General features: G+C 58.7%; 3 protein-coding genes and 5 non-coding genes across 14 annotated transcripts; 6 read left to right on the forward strand and 2 right to left on the reverse strand.

The window, feature by feature from the left end:
- Positions 1–289: 289 nt before the first annotated feature.
- MED22 (mediator complex subunit 22) lies at positions 290–6,678 on the reverse strand. 3 transcript variants are annotated; one of them, XM_043470113.1, is made up of 5 exons: positions 6,558–6,678; positions 5,884–6,045; positions 4,373–4,453; positions 3,382–3,590; positions 290–1,037 (listed from the first exon to the last, which is right to left on the reverse strand). In XM_043470113.1, the coding sequence occupies exons 2-5, from the start codon at positions 6,004–6,006 to the stop codon at positions 845–847; spliced, it is 606 nt and encodes a 201-aa protein (XP_043326048.1). In that variant the 5' UTR covers positions 6,007–6,045; positions 6,558–6,678; the 3' UTR covers positions 290–844. The 3 variants fall into 3 exon arrangements, with proteins under 3 accessions (XP_043326048.1, XP_043326047.1, XP_043326049.1); XM_043470112.1 differs by having other exon boundaries at positions 4,361–4,453; positions 6,558–6,673; XM_043470114.1 differs by lacking the exon at positions 6,558–6,678 and adding an exon at positions 6,485–6,549 and having other exon boundaries at positions 290–3,590.
- Positions 6,679–6,763: 85 nt separating this feature from the next.
- RPL7A (ribosomal protein L7a) lies at positions 6,764–10,170 on the forward strand. 2 transcript variants are annotated; one of them, XM_043470100.1, is made up of 8 exons: positions 6,764–6,803; positions 7,479–7,599; positions 8,153–8,302; positions 8,602–8,742; positions 8,938–9,017; positions 9,337–9,467; positions 9,744–9,813; positions 9,996–10,170. In XM_043470100.1, the coding sequence occupies exons 1-8, from the start codon at positions 6,801–6,803 to the stop codon at positions 10,098–10,100; spliced, it is 801 nt and encodes a 266-aa protein (XP_043326035.1). In that variant the 5' UTR covers positions 6,764–6,800; the 3' UTR covers positions 10,101–10,170. The 2 variants fall into 2 exon arrangements, with proteins under 2 accessions (XP_043326035.1, XP_043326034.1); XM_043470099.1 differs by having other exon boundaries at positions 6,766–6,803; positions 9,307–9,467.
- LOC122442763 lies at positions 7,212–7,286 on the forward strand. The gene has a single exon (XR_006269753.1). It is a non-coding gene; the product is annotated as a small nucleolar RNA SNORD24 (small nucleolar RNA).
- LOC122442762 lies at positions 8,002–8,074 on the forward strand. The gene has a single exon (XR_006269752.1). It is a non-coding gene; the product is annotated as a small nucleolar RNA SNORD24 (small nucleolar RNA).
- Positions 8,786–8,860, forward strand: LOC122442759. Its single transcript, XR_006269749.1, has one exon. It is a non-coding gene; the product is annotated as a small nucleolar RNA SNORD36 (small nucleolar RNA).
- Positions 9,192–9,264, forward strand: LOC122442758. The gene has a single exon (XR_006269748.1). It is a non-coding gene; the product is annotated as a small nucleolar RNA SNORD36 (small nucleolar RNA).
- On the forward strand, positions 9,581–9,645 carry LOC122442760. Its single transcript, XR_006269750.1, has one exon. It is a non-coding gene; the product is annotated as a small nucleolar RNA SNORD36 (small nucleolar RNA).
- Positions 10,171–10,414: 244 nt separating the features above from the next.
- Positions 10,415–14,269, reverse strand: LOC122442347 (surfeit locus protein 1). Of its 4 annotated transcripts, none has more exons than XM_043470093.1 (9): positions 14,172–14,269; positions 14,024–14,075; positions 13,002–13,135; positions 12,839–12,921; positions 11,987–12,178; positions 11,149–11,221; positions 10,906–11,068; positions 10,663–10,744; positions 10,415–10,587 (listed from the first exon to the last, which is right to left on the reverse strand). In XM_043470093.1, exons 1-9 carry the CDS (start codon positions 14,247–14,249, stop codon positions 10,518–10,520), a joined length of 927 nt encoding a protein of 308 aa, XP_043326028.1. In that variant the 5' UTR covers positions 14,250–14,269; the 3' UTR covers positions 10,415–10,517. The 4 variants fall into 4 exon arrangements, with proteins under 4 accessions (XP_043326028.1, XP_043326032.1, XP_043326031.1 ...); XM_043470097.1 differs by having other exon boundaries at positions 13,002–13,186; positions 14,172–14,235; XM_043470096.1 differs by having other exon boundaries at positions 13,002–13,222; positions 14,172–14,220.
- Between the last annotated feature and the right edge of the window lie 36 nt (positions 14,270–14,305).

The following is a 14,305-nucleotide window of genomic DNA, read 5'->3' on the forward strand; positions in this document are numbered from 1 at the left end:
CCCCGACTTGGGGGGGCAACCGGAGGTTCAAACTTCCGGGCCACATGACATGCAGTAACGGTAGCAGTTTCTGAATACATTCACTAAGTATTACTATCAAGGCCCTTCTAGATCCTAGCCAGCTGTCTCCAGGCAATGGAAATGCATCCATGATCCCCAGGCCGTTAGAGCCCCCCAGGGCCAGAAGGCTGACCTGAAGGCCAAGGTTGACTAGGCAGAGCCCAGGGGCTCTTTTCCGACAGCCACTGGGAGACTGAGTGGTCCAAAAACAAAAAAAGGAACCAACCGATGCAAAAGGGCAGAGGTGGTTTTATTCAACAGTCTTTTATTACAAAAATAACCAAATGTATGCAGCAACAGAATTAGGAAGCACTCTGCCTGACTTCCATGAGAGTGGGCAGTCCCCTTTCCCCACAGCCCTGCAGGGGCAGTCAGCTAGCAGAGGAGCCTCAGGATGAGGTAGTGGGCAGAGCTGTGCACGTCCCCCCTCCCCCCATGGTAAACAGCACGCACAGGTTAGGTTTCCCAACACTGGGCATCCTCCTGCCCTGCTGCCAGGTCCTCAGTGGGACAAACTCTCCTGGAAACTCCCTTCTAGCCAGCCCAGAAAGCAGCAAATAGGAAGGATGGGCCACCCTGGAATGGTGGGGGGCACTCCTTCCCCCCAACACTCCTAGGTGGGCTGTCCCTGGGCTGACAAGGTTCCCAAAGAAGCCACAGTGGCTCCCCAAGTGGGCACCAGGGCTGAAGGGAGTGGAGGCTGGGGTGGGCCCAGAGGGGAGGACTGGATTTCGTTCCTAAAATCCTAGGGGTCCGGGGCGGGGGGGGGGGAGCCCCAGGAGGCTCAGGTGTGCTCCGTGGGGCCGGGGCCACTAGTGTGGGAGTGGGCAGGGGCTGCAGCCTGCAGGGGGCCGCCAGCACTGGGCTCCGGGGATGCGAGCAGAGGGGCTGAGAGGCAGTCAGCGGAGTCTGTGTCCGGGTCCAGCCTCCAGTAAGCTTCGCACAGAGGCAGATCATTAGCTTCACATAGACTTGAGCTTTTCCACCACCAGAAACCAAGGGAGAGACAGGAGCAGGCAGAGATGAAGCCAGGGAAGGAAAGCAAGATAGAAGCAGTTAAGGAAACACAGATCACACCCCAGACCTGCATTCCCCTCCTCCCGTGTGCACGGGGAGCTGCGCCTGCTTCCGGGTCCTCCAGGGGCTCCTACAGGGACCCATTTGGGACCAGCCACTGGCAGGCTGTGTGACCTCGGCAGGTCCCTTCCACTGACCCATCCGTGTCCCTCCTGGCTCCGGCTGCCTTCCTCCTGCAGGGAGCTGCCAGCTCCACTCTCTAGCTGCAGGAACCAGCGTCCAGAGGTGGTCTCCACGGTCCCTGCACTTCTCAAGGGCCCTGGGGGCAGAGACCCTGTCTACTCTCTGGGCCTGGGACTCAGCCTGAATGGGGTGGCGGTTAGAAGCAGAGGCCCTGGCGTTCTGTCCTGCAGCCCTGCACCAGCTGTGTGACCTCAAACAGGACCCCAGCACCTTGAACTCAGGCTCCCGTCTCTAACACGGGGACAGTCTACGGCCACGCCACGCTGAACGCACCAGATCTTGTCTAGTGTGGGGACAGCACGGCTGGCCTCTTAGGGCAGGGATGCAGGTGAACAGAGCATGGCTCGTGGAGGCCGTCCAGGGGGCGAGTGGGGCATACGCCCATCCCCACACTTGTCCCACGGGCTTCCTCCCGAATCCTGCCTCTCGCTCCCGCCCCCAGCATCCAGCCTCAGAACCATCCTGGACACAGAGCAGAGTTTTGCGGAGAGTGGAGGGCGAGAGGCAGAGAAAGCAAATCGTGAGCAGAAAGCGGGGAAGCGAGCGTGTGGGCAGCGGAGACGCACACGGAGAACGGGCTGAGCGCTGGTGGCTGGGGCGGGGACACGCCGCCTGTGTAGGGGACAAGCAGGGAGGGGCCCACAGCCGGCTAGCCCTGACTCAGCTGAGCCCCGGCCACCACAGGCATTTACAGACGGAGGGCCTCAGCCTCTCGAAGACCCCAGGCTGGACTAGAAACCCCCCTGAGCCAGACTGACAGCCTGGAGCCAGGACAGGAGGAGCCTGGCTCTCAGGCGTTCCCCTTCAGCCCCCATTGCCCTCAATCTCAAGAGGCAGGGCTAAGCTCTCTCCTGCAGACATTCAGTCCATGGCCCTGGCCCATGGGGGCCACAAGGGGGCAAACACAAGGACATAAGGAGCAATGCCCCCAGCAGGGTCTGAACCCCCCCAGGGACCACTCTGGACCCCTCCCTGAAGGCTACTATGCAGGAGGCACTTGCTGTGTGTCTGCTGAGCCAGTAGGCATCAGGGATGAGAGGTGGCCGCAGAACCCTCTGGAAGAGTTTAAACCACTCCAACCGAGCAGTGACACTCGTCCCTTCCCACGAAGGTAAAGGCAGGAGGGACCGTGAGGGGTGGCACTGGAACGCACACAGAAATCAAGCCTCAGGCCACAGACACGCTGGCTCTGGGCATCTTTGGCCCCAGCCTGGCCACCACGGGACAGAAAGGAGCAATGAAAATTCATGACAGGAAAGACACGTTTATCCAGCAAGGGCGAGGGGGTGCCAACCCCGCGTCTGCTGGAGTGAGTCTTGATTTTTCCAAGCTAACGACGGATGTGCGAGGCCTCTCCAGCCTCAGCTTCCCCGTAAGTAAATTACACCTGGATTCTGATTTCCTGGGGTCCCTCCAGCTCAAACTGCCTTGGTTTCGGAATTGTAAGCAGGCCACGAGGGCTGGCGTCACACGCCTTGCCTATTGCTGTGATTGGGCCTAGAGCGCAGGAGGGCTGTGATCTGTGAATAATGCTGAGCTGAATGGGAACTCTGGTCCAAGTGCCCAGGCCTGGCGTTCAAGGCCACACTCCACTTGGATTTTCTCCTCCTCCTTCCCAGGAACCCCCACCCCGACACACACAGAGTGGGTGTTCGGTGACACCCATGGCGAATCACAACCCTGGGCAAGCACTGGGGTCCTGGACAGGGGCTGGGTAGCCAAGAGCGCTGGCCCCGCATGGCTGGGATGTTTAGACCTGGATTAGACGATTAAGACAGACAGATGGGCCCCCAGACAGAAACGCTGGCCTGGCCCTCCCAACCCTTGAGGCTCTGATTTTCATTCTGATGCCCGGGCCCCGGGAGGCAGCATCAGCTGTCTGTTGATCAGATGTTCTGACTCTGAGGTCTGCTCTGAAACCCAGACAAAGGGTTCTGTTGCCGAGACCAGGAAGGGTTTGGAAGCAAGGACCTTCGGGCTGCCGGGTGGGGCTGGGCCACCCCTGCTGGCCGGGCCCGGGTCCGCAGGTCCGCTGTGCACGGGGTCCAGCCCTATTTGTACCTGGACGAGTAATACTCCTCCTCCAGCTCGTACAGGTCGATGGAGACCTCGTCCCGCAGCGTGACGAGCTTCCGGTCACACTCCTCCTGCAGGGCACGCAGCTGCTGGCGGCGCTGGTCGATGGCCTCATTCACCGACGGGAAGTCATTGAGGATGAGGAACTGCTTGAGGTCAGACACCAGCTTCATCAGGGACTCGCCGGCTCGGACCTGCGGCCGTGGGGATCAAGCGGCATGGTGAGGGGCCGCCTGCCTCCGTGTGCCTGACGCTGGGTAGGCAATGGCAGCGGTGGCCTCACCCGCGAAGTGGGGCCGCGGCACTCACACAGGGCCATCGCCAGGAGTGAGGGTCTAGGAGGTGAGCGAGGGGAGGGCAGGGTCCCCGGCAGCCGCCGCAGGCACGTGAACTGCTGCCATGGCAGGTGCCAGCGGGCCTCTGGCTTCCACTCCTGCAGGTATGATGGCCGGTCGCACACTTTATTCAATCACGTATCCTGCTTCTGAAAACCTCAAACCCCAGACAAAACTGCCGTCCATTTAACCTGCCCTGTTCTTCCTCAGTCAGGGCCATCATACCTGCCAGTTGTGGGTCCTACCGTTTAGGACCCTGTGCTATGCATTTCCATCCTGGGTGTGTGGACCCATGGAAACGCTTGGTGGCTTTGCTTGTTCCGTGGCATTGAAAGGGATCAAGATGCCTGTCCTGTTTCATCTGGCCGTTTGCTTTTTGCATTTATAAAACCTTTACTTATAAGAAACCTTCGTGTATAGAGAACCTGCACTTACAGAGAATCTTCAGAGAGGAAGGGCTGACCTCTTTGTAACCCTGCCCAGCACTGGACAGAGTGGCCGCACCCACTACCTGCCAGCCCCTCCCTCAGCTGCCGAGGAAAGCCCTCCTCTCGAAGGGAGGTTTGCCCCTCTGCCCCCGGGAACCCCAGTAGACCACAGGCTTCTGGCGCCTGGACTGTCCCCTCCACCTGGTGACTCACGATGTTGGCGGCTCTCACGTGCATCTCGTAGTTGTCCTGCTCGCCCTGAGTGGCCCTCGACACCTGCGTCTCGTCCTCAACCTGGAGGGCAAGTGGGAAAGTCCGGCGTGGGCAGATGCCCCGGCCCACAGGTGCCCAGTGGCGGCGCTGGTGCACCCATACTCGTCACACCCTGTGGCCTGTCTTGCCCTCTGCACCAGGTGCTGCCCCCAGGCCTCAGGCCGCGTGCCCCAGCGCCCCCACCCCCCGCCCCATTCTAAGGAGGTGAGGGGCACCCTCACAGGACCAACAGATGCCCAAGTACAGGGCTGCTGGGCCAGGGCCAAGGAGGGGTTGGCCCCATCTTTTCAGCTCGTGCACTCAGCGACCTCCTGAATGGATGAAGAAAAGGACAGTGTATTTTTTTAAGTGACCATTTTCTAAGGATTTTCTGGATGCCAGGCACTGTGTAAAGCACTTGACCATCATCTTAGGAAACTCTCACTGAAGCCTGGACAATCTTCCCGGGGGGCAGACCTGAAGCCGGGACAGACCTGAGTGCACTCCAGGTGTCTCAGACGGTCAATGGAGGACCCAGGAGTCCTGCCCCACCTGTCCTGTCCAAGGTCCGGGCTATTAACTGTTCCAACCCACCCACCAGGCCAGGATGCAGGCAGGGGTCAGGGCACTCTAAGTGGTAGGGACCCCGATTTCCCAGGTCCCAATCCCAGCCCTGTTGGATATTCACAAAATATCCTGACTTGGGGCAGGATGCTAAAGCTTCTGAGTCTCTGTTCCCTCCTCTGAAAAGGAATTGGAGAGCAATGACCTGCCCTATAACATTCTCGTGACGATTGAATGGGACGGGACACACAGGGCCCTCACAGCTCAGCCTGACACTACGTGAGCACTAGATGTCACTGACAGCACTGACTGCCATCGTCACTACTACGGTTCAAGTGAGTTACAGGACTGGACAGTCATGCAGAGATGCATCCCACTGGTCAGTGGGCTTGCCTGCCCAGAACCGGCTGCTGACCCTCTCTCTGCCCACATGAGGGGCTTTCCCCAGCTTCTCTCCTGACCACATGCGCTCACAATAGTCCCAAGTGACTGCTTTAGGCCGATAAACTCATCCAGCCAGACAAGGACGCCATGCTGCAGGGGACACTGAGGCACTGAGAAGTGAAGACCTCATCCAACCCCCTGCTGCTAGTAAGTGACGCTGGATCCCGGCACTGTGGCTGGAGTCCCATACAAATGCCTCCCCAGGGCCTGTGATTGGCCGGGTGATTTACCTGTCTCCCTGTTTGCTGCGGTCACCCCCCTCCCCCACACCCCCACCCCCGGCCCTCTCAAACGTTCTCCCCATGGGGACGAGGGCCCTGCCTGGGGGCTCACTGCAGGATGGCCACCACCCGGCTGGGCGCACCCACGTGCAGTGGGTGCTGTTGAAAGCGGACGCCCCGACTCAGCTCTGCTCACTACTGTACTGGTCTTCAAGGGAGCCGGAGACCGGCGGCCCCACCCACCTTGGCGGTCTTGATGATCTCGGTGAAGTTGTCCATGATAGACTTGACGTCGTCCTTAAGCCGCTTGTTGTAAGACTGCAGCAGAGTCTCCTTGCTCTGCGGCAGGGCTCTCTGCTGGGCCATGGCGGGGCCTCAGGCAGCGCAGGACGGGGTGGGGGGCACCTGGAAGCGAGTCTGGGTGTGAGCAGGCCAGCTCCGGCCTCTCTCTCCGCTGCAGGCGCCAGCCTGGGTAGGCCCCTCGGGCAGGCTCTCCGGAGATGCCCTTTCCGCCAAACGCGCGCTACGGGCTCTCCTCTGGTCCGCGCCCCCTCGGCCGGACCCCGACGACCACTCGGCCGGCGCCGGCGTAGCCCTCTCGGAGGCCAGGCTGACGCACGTCCCCGCCGGCCCGCGCGGACCCGAGGAGCCGCTTGGGTCCTATCCCGACTCTGACTCCCCCGTCTCCACGCCGGGGGCCCTGGAGGGCCGCCCCACGAGGCGTCGGGGCTCCTCCGTCCCGGGACCGACAGCCCTCCCGCCCCGCGCCAGGTGCCTCCGGGCTGCGCGCGCGCTCCCGCGCGGCGAGGCTCCCCGACCGAACTCGCGGGGGAGTAAACCCCACCAGAAGGACGCCGACCGAGCCACGCCGCCCCAGCTCCCGCAGTGGGTCCGCAGAGCCGGGGCCCGCTGGGTACCTCGCTGGGGGCGGAGTGGGGGGGACAAGCGCGCGCCCCTCCGGGTCAGTCTCCGCGGTCCTTCCCTGGGGCTCCCACGGTTCTTCCTGCTCTAGGTACCGCCCCCGACCGAGCGGGAGGGAAAACGAAGTTCTTTCTCTTTAAATCCGAAATCTCGCGCCGGCACCAGTTCTCGCGATCTCCGAGGGCGCCTACAAATTACCCACAATTCCCCGTCCTTTCTCTCTACGCCAGCCCTTCAAGATGGTGAGTCTGTTTTCTGTTCGTCGTGCCGGTTCGGCTGCCTGAGCTCTATCCGCCGCCATCCTCCTCGGAGCGCGACCGCGCTTGGGTGCCTCCACTGCCCAGAGCGAGGGGCACCCTGCAGGGCCTCGCTCAGCGGCCTTGGGGCTGGATAAGACTCCCCGCCTTCGTCTGGCAGGGAGGGATGATGATCCGGGGAGAGCAGCGCCGCAGTGCGGGGCTCGGGGACGGACGGGGTCGGGGGTTGGGGGGGCTTCTCCATTTCTTAGGGGCCCGCTCAGGGGGTCTCGGCCCGCGCGGTGTCTTCTCTCGCCTCTACTGTTTGGAGCCTGCCTGTCCCCGAAGAGGGGGTCCGCTGTCCCCGTCGCGGGGAAGGGGCGGCGCCGCGGGTTCGCGGACCCGCCGCGCTCGTGCAGATGATGTGAAAGAATATTTGCTATCTGAGTGATGGTGAGGACCTTCCTGACCACCAAGATCGCTGATGTACGAGCCGGGGGCGGCCTCTGGGCCCGCGCGGCGCCTGACACACGAGGGGTCGGGCTCGCCCTCGGGGGTGGCTGGGTCGCCCGCCGTCCGCGCTCGTCTTCGGGGGGCGAGGCCCCCAGGACCCGCCCCTCTACAGAGAAACCGGCAGAGGCGAGGCGGTGGTGGCGAAAGCTAGTGTTTTTTCTCGCCCAGCCGAAGGGAAAGAAGGCCAAGGGGAAGAAGGTAGCCCCGGCCCCGGCCGTGGTGAAGAAGCAGGAGGCCAAGAAGGTGGTCAACCCCCTGTTTGAGAAGAGGCCCAAGAATTTTGGTATTGGTGAGTCAGAAACGGGAGATGTTGTGTTTTCACGTTATCCTCGATGGAGAAAAATAATAGTTCGTTGAACAGAAGGTCGTATCTTGTCCTAGATTTCACTGGGTTCGGAGTCGAGGCTTACTTGGATTGGAATTCTCACGTTTTGTCACTTTCTAACTAAATTGTGCTCGGCTCTTAATCTCTCGCTTTGCGAGGTGGGACAGTGACGGTCCTTTCTCAGTGGCCTCACTGTAAGCCCGAACATGAGTCACCGTGGAGCCCAGGTGCTGGCCTTTGGGGTTCTGCTTGGCCATCAAGAAACGGGCACTCCCAGCGCAGGGGTGATGGGGCTGACTGCACCTTGGCTGCTTGTGGAACCGGAGGTGGCGCTATAGTCTTCCCCTGTGTTCTTTGGTGTTTGTGTGCAAATGATGTAAAAATATCTGTTACCTGGAATCTGGTGATGACATTTTAAACCACCAAGATCGCTGATGCACCTACGTCCTTAAGTGTGTTTCTATACCTGAACTTGACAAGGAGTTTGAGCCTCACCTCATTACTTTTTACTTAACAGGACAGGACATCCAACCCAAGAGGGACCTCACCCGCTTTGTCAAATGGCCCCGCTACATCCGGCTGCAGCGGCAAAGGGCTATTCTCTATAAGCGGCTGAAGGTGCCTCCTGCAATTAACCAATTCACCCAGGCCTTGGACCGACAAACAGGTGAGGTTCTGTGGTCTAAAAACACCATTGGGAAGGGATTTCTTGGGCATGGTTGCCACCCTTTCTTGGACCTGCTAGAACTCAGGCTTTTGAAGGGGCAGTGTGTGTTTTTAATAGGCTGATTTATTAAAACTTAAAGATTCCTTGTCTGGTTCCAAAACATGACATACTGATGGGTTTATGAAGTGGGTCTGAGATCTCTTGGACTGTGGTTGTATCCAGGACTGATCTAGCATTTATTGTTAAGTGATAAATATTGCAACTTCAGATCTGAATTTTTTTTTTTTTTTTTTGGTCAGCTACTCAACTGCTTAAGCTGGCCCACAAGTACAGACCAGAGACAAAGCAGGAGAAGAAGCAGAGGCTGCTGGCCCGCGCTGAGAAGAAAGCCGCCGGCAAAGGCGACGTCCCCACCAAGAGGCCACCTGTCCTTAGAGCAGGTGAGTGCACCTTTCCTTGAAGGGGAGTTGTGGGGCAGGCTGCTGGCAGTGATGCGTGAATTTCTTCGCCTGGAATCGCTGTGGAGAGTAAAATCCGAGCTTTTTAACCCTGAGTCACAGCCAGGCTGCGTGGAACTGCTTTTGTGAGAACAGCAGCCCCACCCCGCCCTCATGCAAACTGGCTGTGTGTTCTAGGGGTCAACACTGTCACCACCCTGGTGGAGAACAAGAAGGCTCAGCTGGTGGTGATCGCTCACGATGTGGATCCCATCGAGGTATGTGTGGCTTGTTTGCCTGTGTCGACTGCTGGACTTAGATTGGTGGGTCCTTGTCTGTACCAGGAAGATAGTGCCGAACTAGATGCTGTGTCTGACAGGCCCTGGTGGAGTGACAAGAATTGTCAGCTTTTCATATAAGGAAGTCCTGACAAGGGATCCAGTTCCTGGCTTTTGCGATGATGTGAATTTCTGACTGATTTAAACCTTGAAGTGCAAACACATGAGCTTTTTAACCCTGAGCAATTGCTATCACATTAGCCTTTTTAAGTTACTGCTTTTGCTCCAGATAACTCTTAGAGCTAACGCTGTCTTCCAGCTCGTGGTCTTCCTGCCTGCCCTGTGCCGCAAGATGGGGGTTCCCTACTGCATCATCAAGGGCAAGGCCCGGCTGGGGCGCCTGGTCCACAGGAAGACATGCACCACCGTGGCCTTCACACAAGTCAACTCGTAAGTGCAGCGGAGCCCAGCATTCCCAAGTCATTAAGGGACCACCCTGCCCCCACTCCAAGGTCACATAATTTCTCAGGGTCTTACTTTAAAAAGTACATTTTCTGAATCTTTGCCAATGATGGTTATGAATTTCTTCACCTGAATAAGCCATGTGGTCATGCTATATCTGAGGCAAGAGGCTTCTGTTGGAGCTAAATTGATGTCATGTCTGCTTTGAGGGAGGTGGGTAACTTGACAGGCCAGTGACCTTAATTTCCCTCTCTGCCTTGTTAGGGAGGACAAGAGTGCTCTGGCTAAGCTGGTGGAAGCCATCAGAACCAATTACAACGACAGATACGATGAGGTAAGAAACACATTCATACAAAATATTGTCTTTGAAGCCTTTAGTCAAAGACTGGCTGCTCTTGGCTCTGAGCAGTTGTATATGCCAGTGAACTTGGAACAATGAAATAGAATTGCATGAACCAGCGTGGTTTGAAAGCCTTAGAAAATGACACAGCAGGCTGACTGTCTCTTCTCCCACAGATCCGTCGTCACTGGGGAGGCAATGTCCTGGGGCCGAAGTCAGTGGCTCGCATCGCCAAGCTGGAAAAGGCTAAGGCCAAAGAACTGGCCACCAAGCTGGGCTGAGTGTACACTATTGAGTTTTCTGTACTGTACATAAAAGTAATAAAAAGGCTGCTTCAGCTGGTATCAAGCATTCTGGGATGGTGACAAGTACTTTCATCAGTGTGCGTCCAGTTATGTGTGCCGGCGGGGGGCACCGTGCTTGGTTTTCATTTACTGCACAGGATTTCTTCCCTCATTTGTGGTGAGCAGGGGCTACTCTCAAGTTGTGCGTGGGCTTCTCATTGCCACCACGGAAGCCCTGTGTGTGTGTCCAGTTTCTTAAAAGGCTGTCTTAGGTGGTACATTGGAGTTTAGGTGGAAAGAAAGGCACTTTGTGTGGTGCAGAGATTTATTTATACCAAGAGCACATGATCAGCATAAAACCAAATCTCTTGAAGTGGCTTCAGTTGTTCAGGGACAGGGTGACTTCTGCTAACCTCACACACCAGGAGTCCAACTTAGGAACTTCTTGCACCACAGGTATGAGGTAGCCGCACAGAGTCCGTACCTCGGGTTGAAAGCAGGGAACACTGTCAGGGGGTGGGTGGGGGGAGGGAGCGGGCGAGGCCAGGCCCCGGCTTACCAGGTGATGATGTACTGCAGGTGCTCGTTCCGCAGGGAGACTCTGGTCTGCCCTCCAATGGGCCCACCAGGGACTGTGCTCTCTGCAGGGACATGGAAGTGTCCTCATGGTGTCTGGGGGGCACTCAGCCAAGTCGGGCACACTCCCACCCACCGACATACACGCTGGGGTGTAAAGGACAGGAGGAGAGGTGTATGGCCAGGGCTAAGAGGGAGGTATTGGGGTGTGCTGCTCGTAACATACTGAAGTCCGCATCGATGAAGATGGGCTCTGCGCCTGTGAGCCTGGCCATGGCCTCCAGGTCCCTGTAATGCCAGTGGTTCCGCTCCGGATTGTTCTCGGGGACAAAAGGCTTCCTGGTCTCTGTGAGCCTCACCATCCCCACCAGGTCCACCTCTCCCTCGATCTGTGAGGGAAGGTGAGAGATTCCGTGTCTCTGCAGAGCTGGGACAGCTCCTCCCAGAGGGGACAGTCCACGGCCCTCACCTGGCCTTTATGCCGCGTGTCTGGATTCACTTTCCTCCTGGGCACAAACCCTCTGTTCACCAGAATGGTGATTCTAGAGTAGCAAGAACATGCTATTTCAGGCAGGGAAGAGGTTCTGAATGCAGGTGATGAGTGGTCACTGGGTGCCTCAGGCAAAGACAGCACAAGGGAAAGACTGAAGTAGAGCGAGCTGGGGGTGGGGGCGCTCCAACCCCGGGAGTGTGGTGGGTTCATGCCCCCCCCACCGCCAACCTCTGCTGTTTCACCTGCTGCAACACAGCCAGTGGCGGACGTCTCCCCACTGCCTCTCCCTTCAACTCCTGCTTTCAGTTCCCTATCCTAGCCTAGCTGCAGCACAGGGGCCCATCCGCAGAAAACCAGAAGGCGAAGGCTGAGGCCCTGGGGTTTCCTCTCAGACTGATGCTCCAGTTTTGGGTCTTGGTGGTGGTGGGGGAAGCGGTGCTGCAGGGCTGGCACTGACTACATACCACGTCCTACTCAAACAGCCTCTTGGGAAGGCTCCCCTGACCCGAAACCCTCCACGCAAGGCTGGGGCTCCTCTGCTGGCCCTCCTGTTGCCCCATAATCACTAAGTGTCAGCCGCTGAATGGTTTCTCCAAAGAGGTCTATTTCATGCTCCTTCGCCTTCGGAGCTCAACAACGGAGACGAAGTTCAGTACTTAGCTGTCTTAATGACACCAGGATGACATTTCAAACTCTCCAAGGAGTTGAGCTGTCTGGGCAGCTTGGATTCCCCAGGGTTTGGGGCTGAGAAGGAACATGGGAACCAGTACCTCTGCCAGGCCACTCAGCACCCCTTCCCTGACATGCCACTCACCCCAGTTCAGTGCAGTGGAAGGGAGTGACCACGTAGGCACCGATCTCAGCCGCCGATGAGAGTTGGCCGGCTTCCCGGGCCTCCCGGGCAGGGTCTACCATTGTCCGCGGCATCATGTACAGCTCCTTGGAGTGGTCGAAGTGCCCCTTGACCTTCACGGGCCTGTACTCCAAGTTCTTCAGTTCCATTGGGCTATACAGGGCGGGAGAAGGGGAGCCGAGACCCACTTGAGGGTCTGCAGACCACGCCACCCACCGTGGCCTGAGCAGAAGATGCACGAGCACCATGGGGGCTACAGGGCTGCATGCTGTGCCCTCAAAGCGGGGCTGGGTCCCTGGGAAGCACGCAGAACGAGGATCTGTGCTGCCAAACGGTCCTAGTTTTCAAGAAAAGCTTAACGCTGTGGACTCCTGTGTGAACTCAGTAAAATACAGGGGCGAAAGCGACCATCTACAAGGCAAACATGACCCACTGTCTGCTCCCTTGAATGGGAAGGGTCATGACAACAGCTGTCCTTGTAGGCGAGTGCTTTTAAAGGAGGGAAGAAGGCAGGAGAATCACTAGGCACATTTTCAAAACACCACTCATGTCCAGACACGACAGACGTCTGCACTCCCGCCACCTAAGAACTACTGCTACGGGAGGCCGTCAGCACTGCGGGAGCCCTCATTACACTGGGCCTGGAAACGGGTGAAGCCCAAAGGCCTTTCTACACGTGTGTGTCAGGCAGCAGCTGCGTGTCAACAAGAAGCCGAGCAGGCCCATTGAGGAGTCAGGAAGGCAAGCTGCAGCCAGGCCCCACTGCTGACCGTGAGCGAGCCCAGCCCCAGCTGGGCAGCCGCACAAACTCACTCTGCGGGCAGTGGGATGGGCTCAGCCATAACTCTCGACTCTAGCTCTGCGATCAGCTGTAGCTTCCACTTCCGACGCTGGACCTGTGGGCGCAGGGTGTGAGCCCAAGTGGGCGGCAGCACAGTCAGGGGCTCAGGGCTAGGAGAGCCATGTCAGCCTTTACCTGCCACGTCCCCAGGCCAAAAGCAGTCACAGGAATAAGAAGCAGAAACCAGCGGAGGAAGGACTCATCTTCGCTTTTTGTGGCAGTTGCTTCGGCTGAAGAGCTGCCACACCTGCGGGGCCTCCAGGCCAACCCTAGGAGATGTCACAGCACGGGCATGGGGCCGGAAGCCCTGGAAAGAAGAACTGGAGCGGCCAATTCCTTGAAGCTGCCCTGACTGCCTGAGAGAACGTGGAACACAAGGAGGGCGGAGACCACGGGCAGTCGGAGCTAACCAGCAGCCCCTGCGCCCGGCCCAGCTCCTAACCCAGCGCAGGACCCCCACTCAACAGTCACCGGCTGAATGAGATCCAGCGATTAGGGCCTGGCTCTGCCACGCGCCATGACCCTGGGTAACTCATGGAACCACCTCATGGCTTTCCTGCAAAAACATGCTGACCTATCCTGTCACTTACACGCACGGACTGCCCATGCTCTGCAGAGACAGAATGTGATACACTTCAGGACAGTGGTTTACAGAGCTCTCAGAACGACTTTTCTTTTGAATCGCTCACAAATTTAAAGTTGGAAAAACGTACACAGGAGGTACCTTTAAGTTCTCAGAGCGTGAGTTCCATCAATGGAAAGCAACCTAGGTCTTAGGGACGGTTAAAAAAAGGCAGGCCGGGAGCAAACTTACAGCCGCCTTTCCAGGGCGCACAGCGCTCTATACACAAACACCCTTTGCTGAACCGCGGGGACCACACGAAAACTGTACAGACAAGCCATGCTTTCCTTTAGGATCCCAGACGGCTTCGGTCTCGGGTCGGCCCCGCCTCAGCTTGAGGCGGCCTCGGGCAGTGGCTGCACTTGTCTGCCAGGTGGAAACACGGAGAATAGCCCGCGCGCACCCAGGGCCCGACTCCCGAGGCTGGGGCGGCAGTTTCAGAGATTATCGCGACACTCTCGTCCCCCGGCAAAGTGAACGCACGGACTGAAAGGCTTTCCCGGGGCGCCTGGGGCGTCCCTGCAGGAGAACTCACCTGCGCGCGGGGCGATCCCCAGGACGCTCCTCCAGACGACGCTGGCTGAGGTCTGCGGAGACGCGAGAGGCCGGCTGAGCTCACCCACTCCGAGGGCGCGCCCGCCCGGCCGCACCCCCGCCCGGCCGCACCGCTCCGGTCCGCTCACCGTCCCCGCGCCCGCCGCGCACAGGAGAGGCCGCAGCCCCGCCGCGCGCAGCCCCAGCTGCAGCACCGCCGCCGCCATCGCCCCGCCCGCTCACTTCCGGGCCCTGGAGGCGTTTGCTTCCGGGACGTCGTTCG

Source organism: Cervus canadensis, chromosome 5 (genome assembly GCF_019320065.1).
Source record: "Cervus canadensis isolate Bull #8, Minnesota chromosome 5, ASM1932006v1, whole genome shotgun sequence".
NCBI classification, from domain to species: Eukaryota; Metazoa; Chordata; class Mammalia; order Artiodactyla; family Cervidae; genus Cervus; species Cervus canadensis.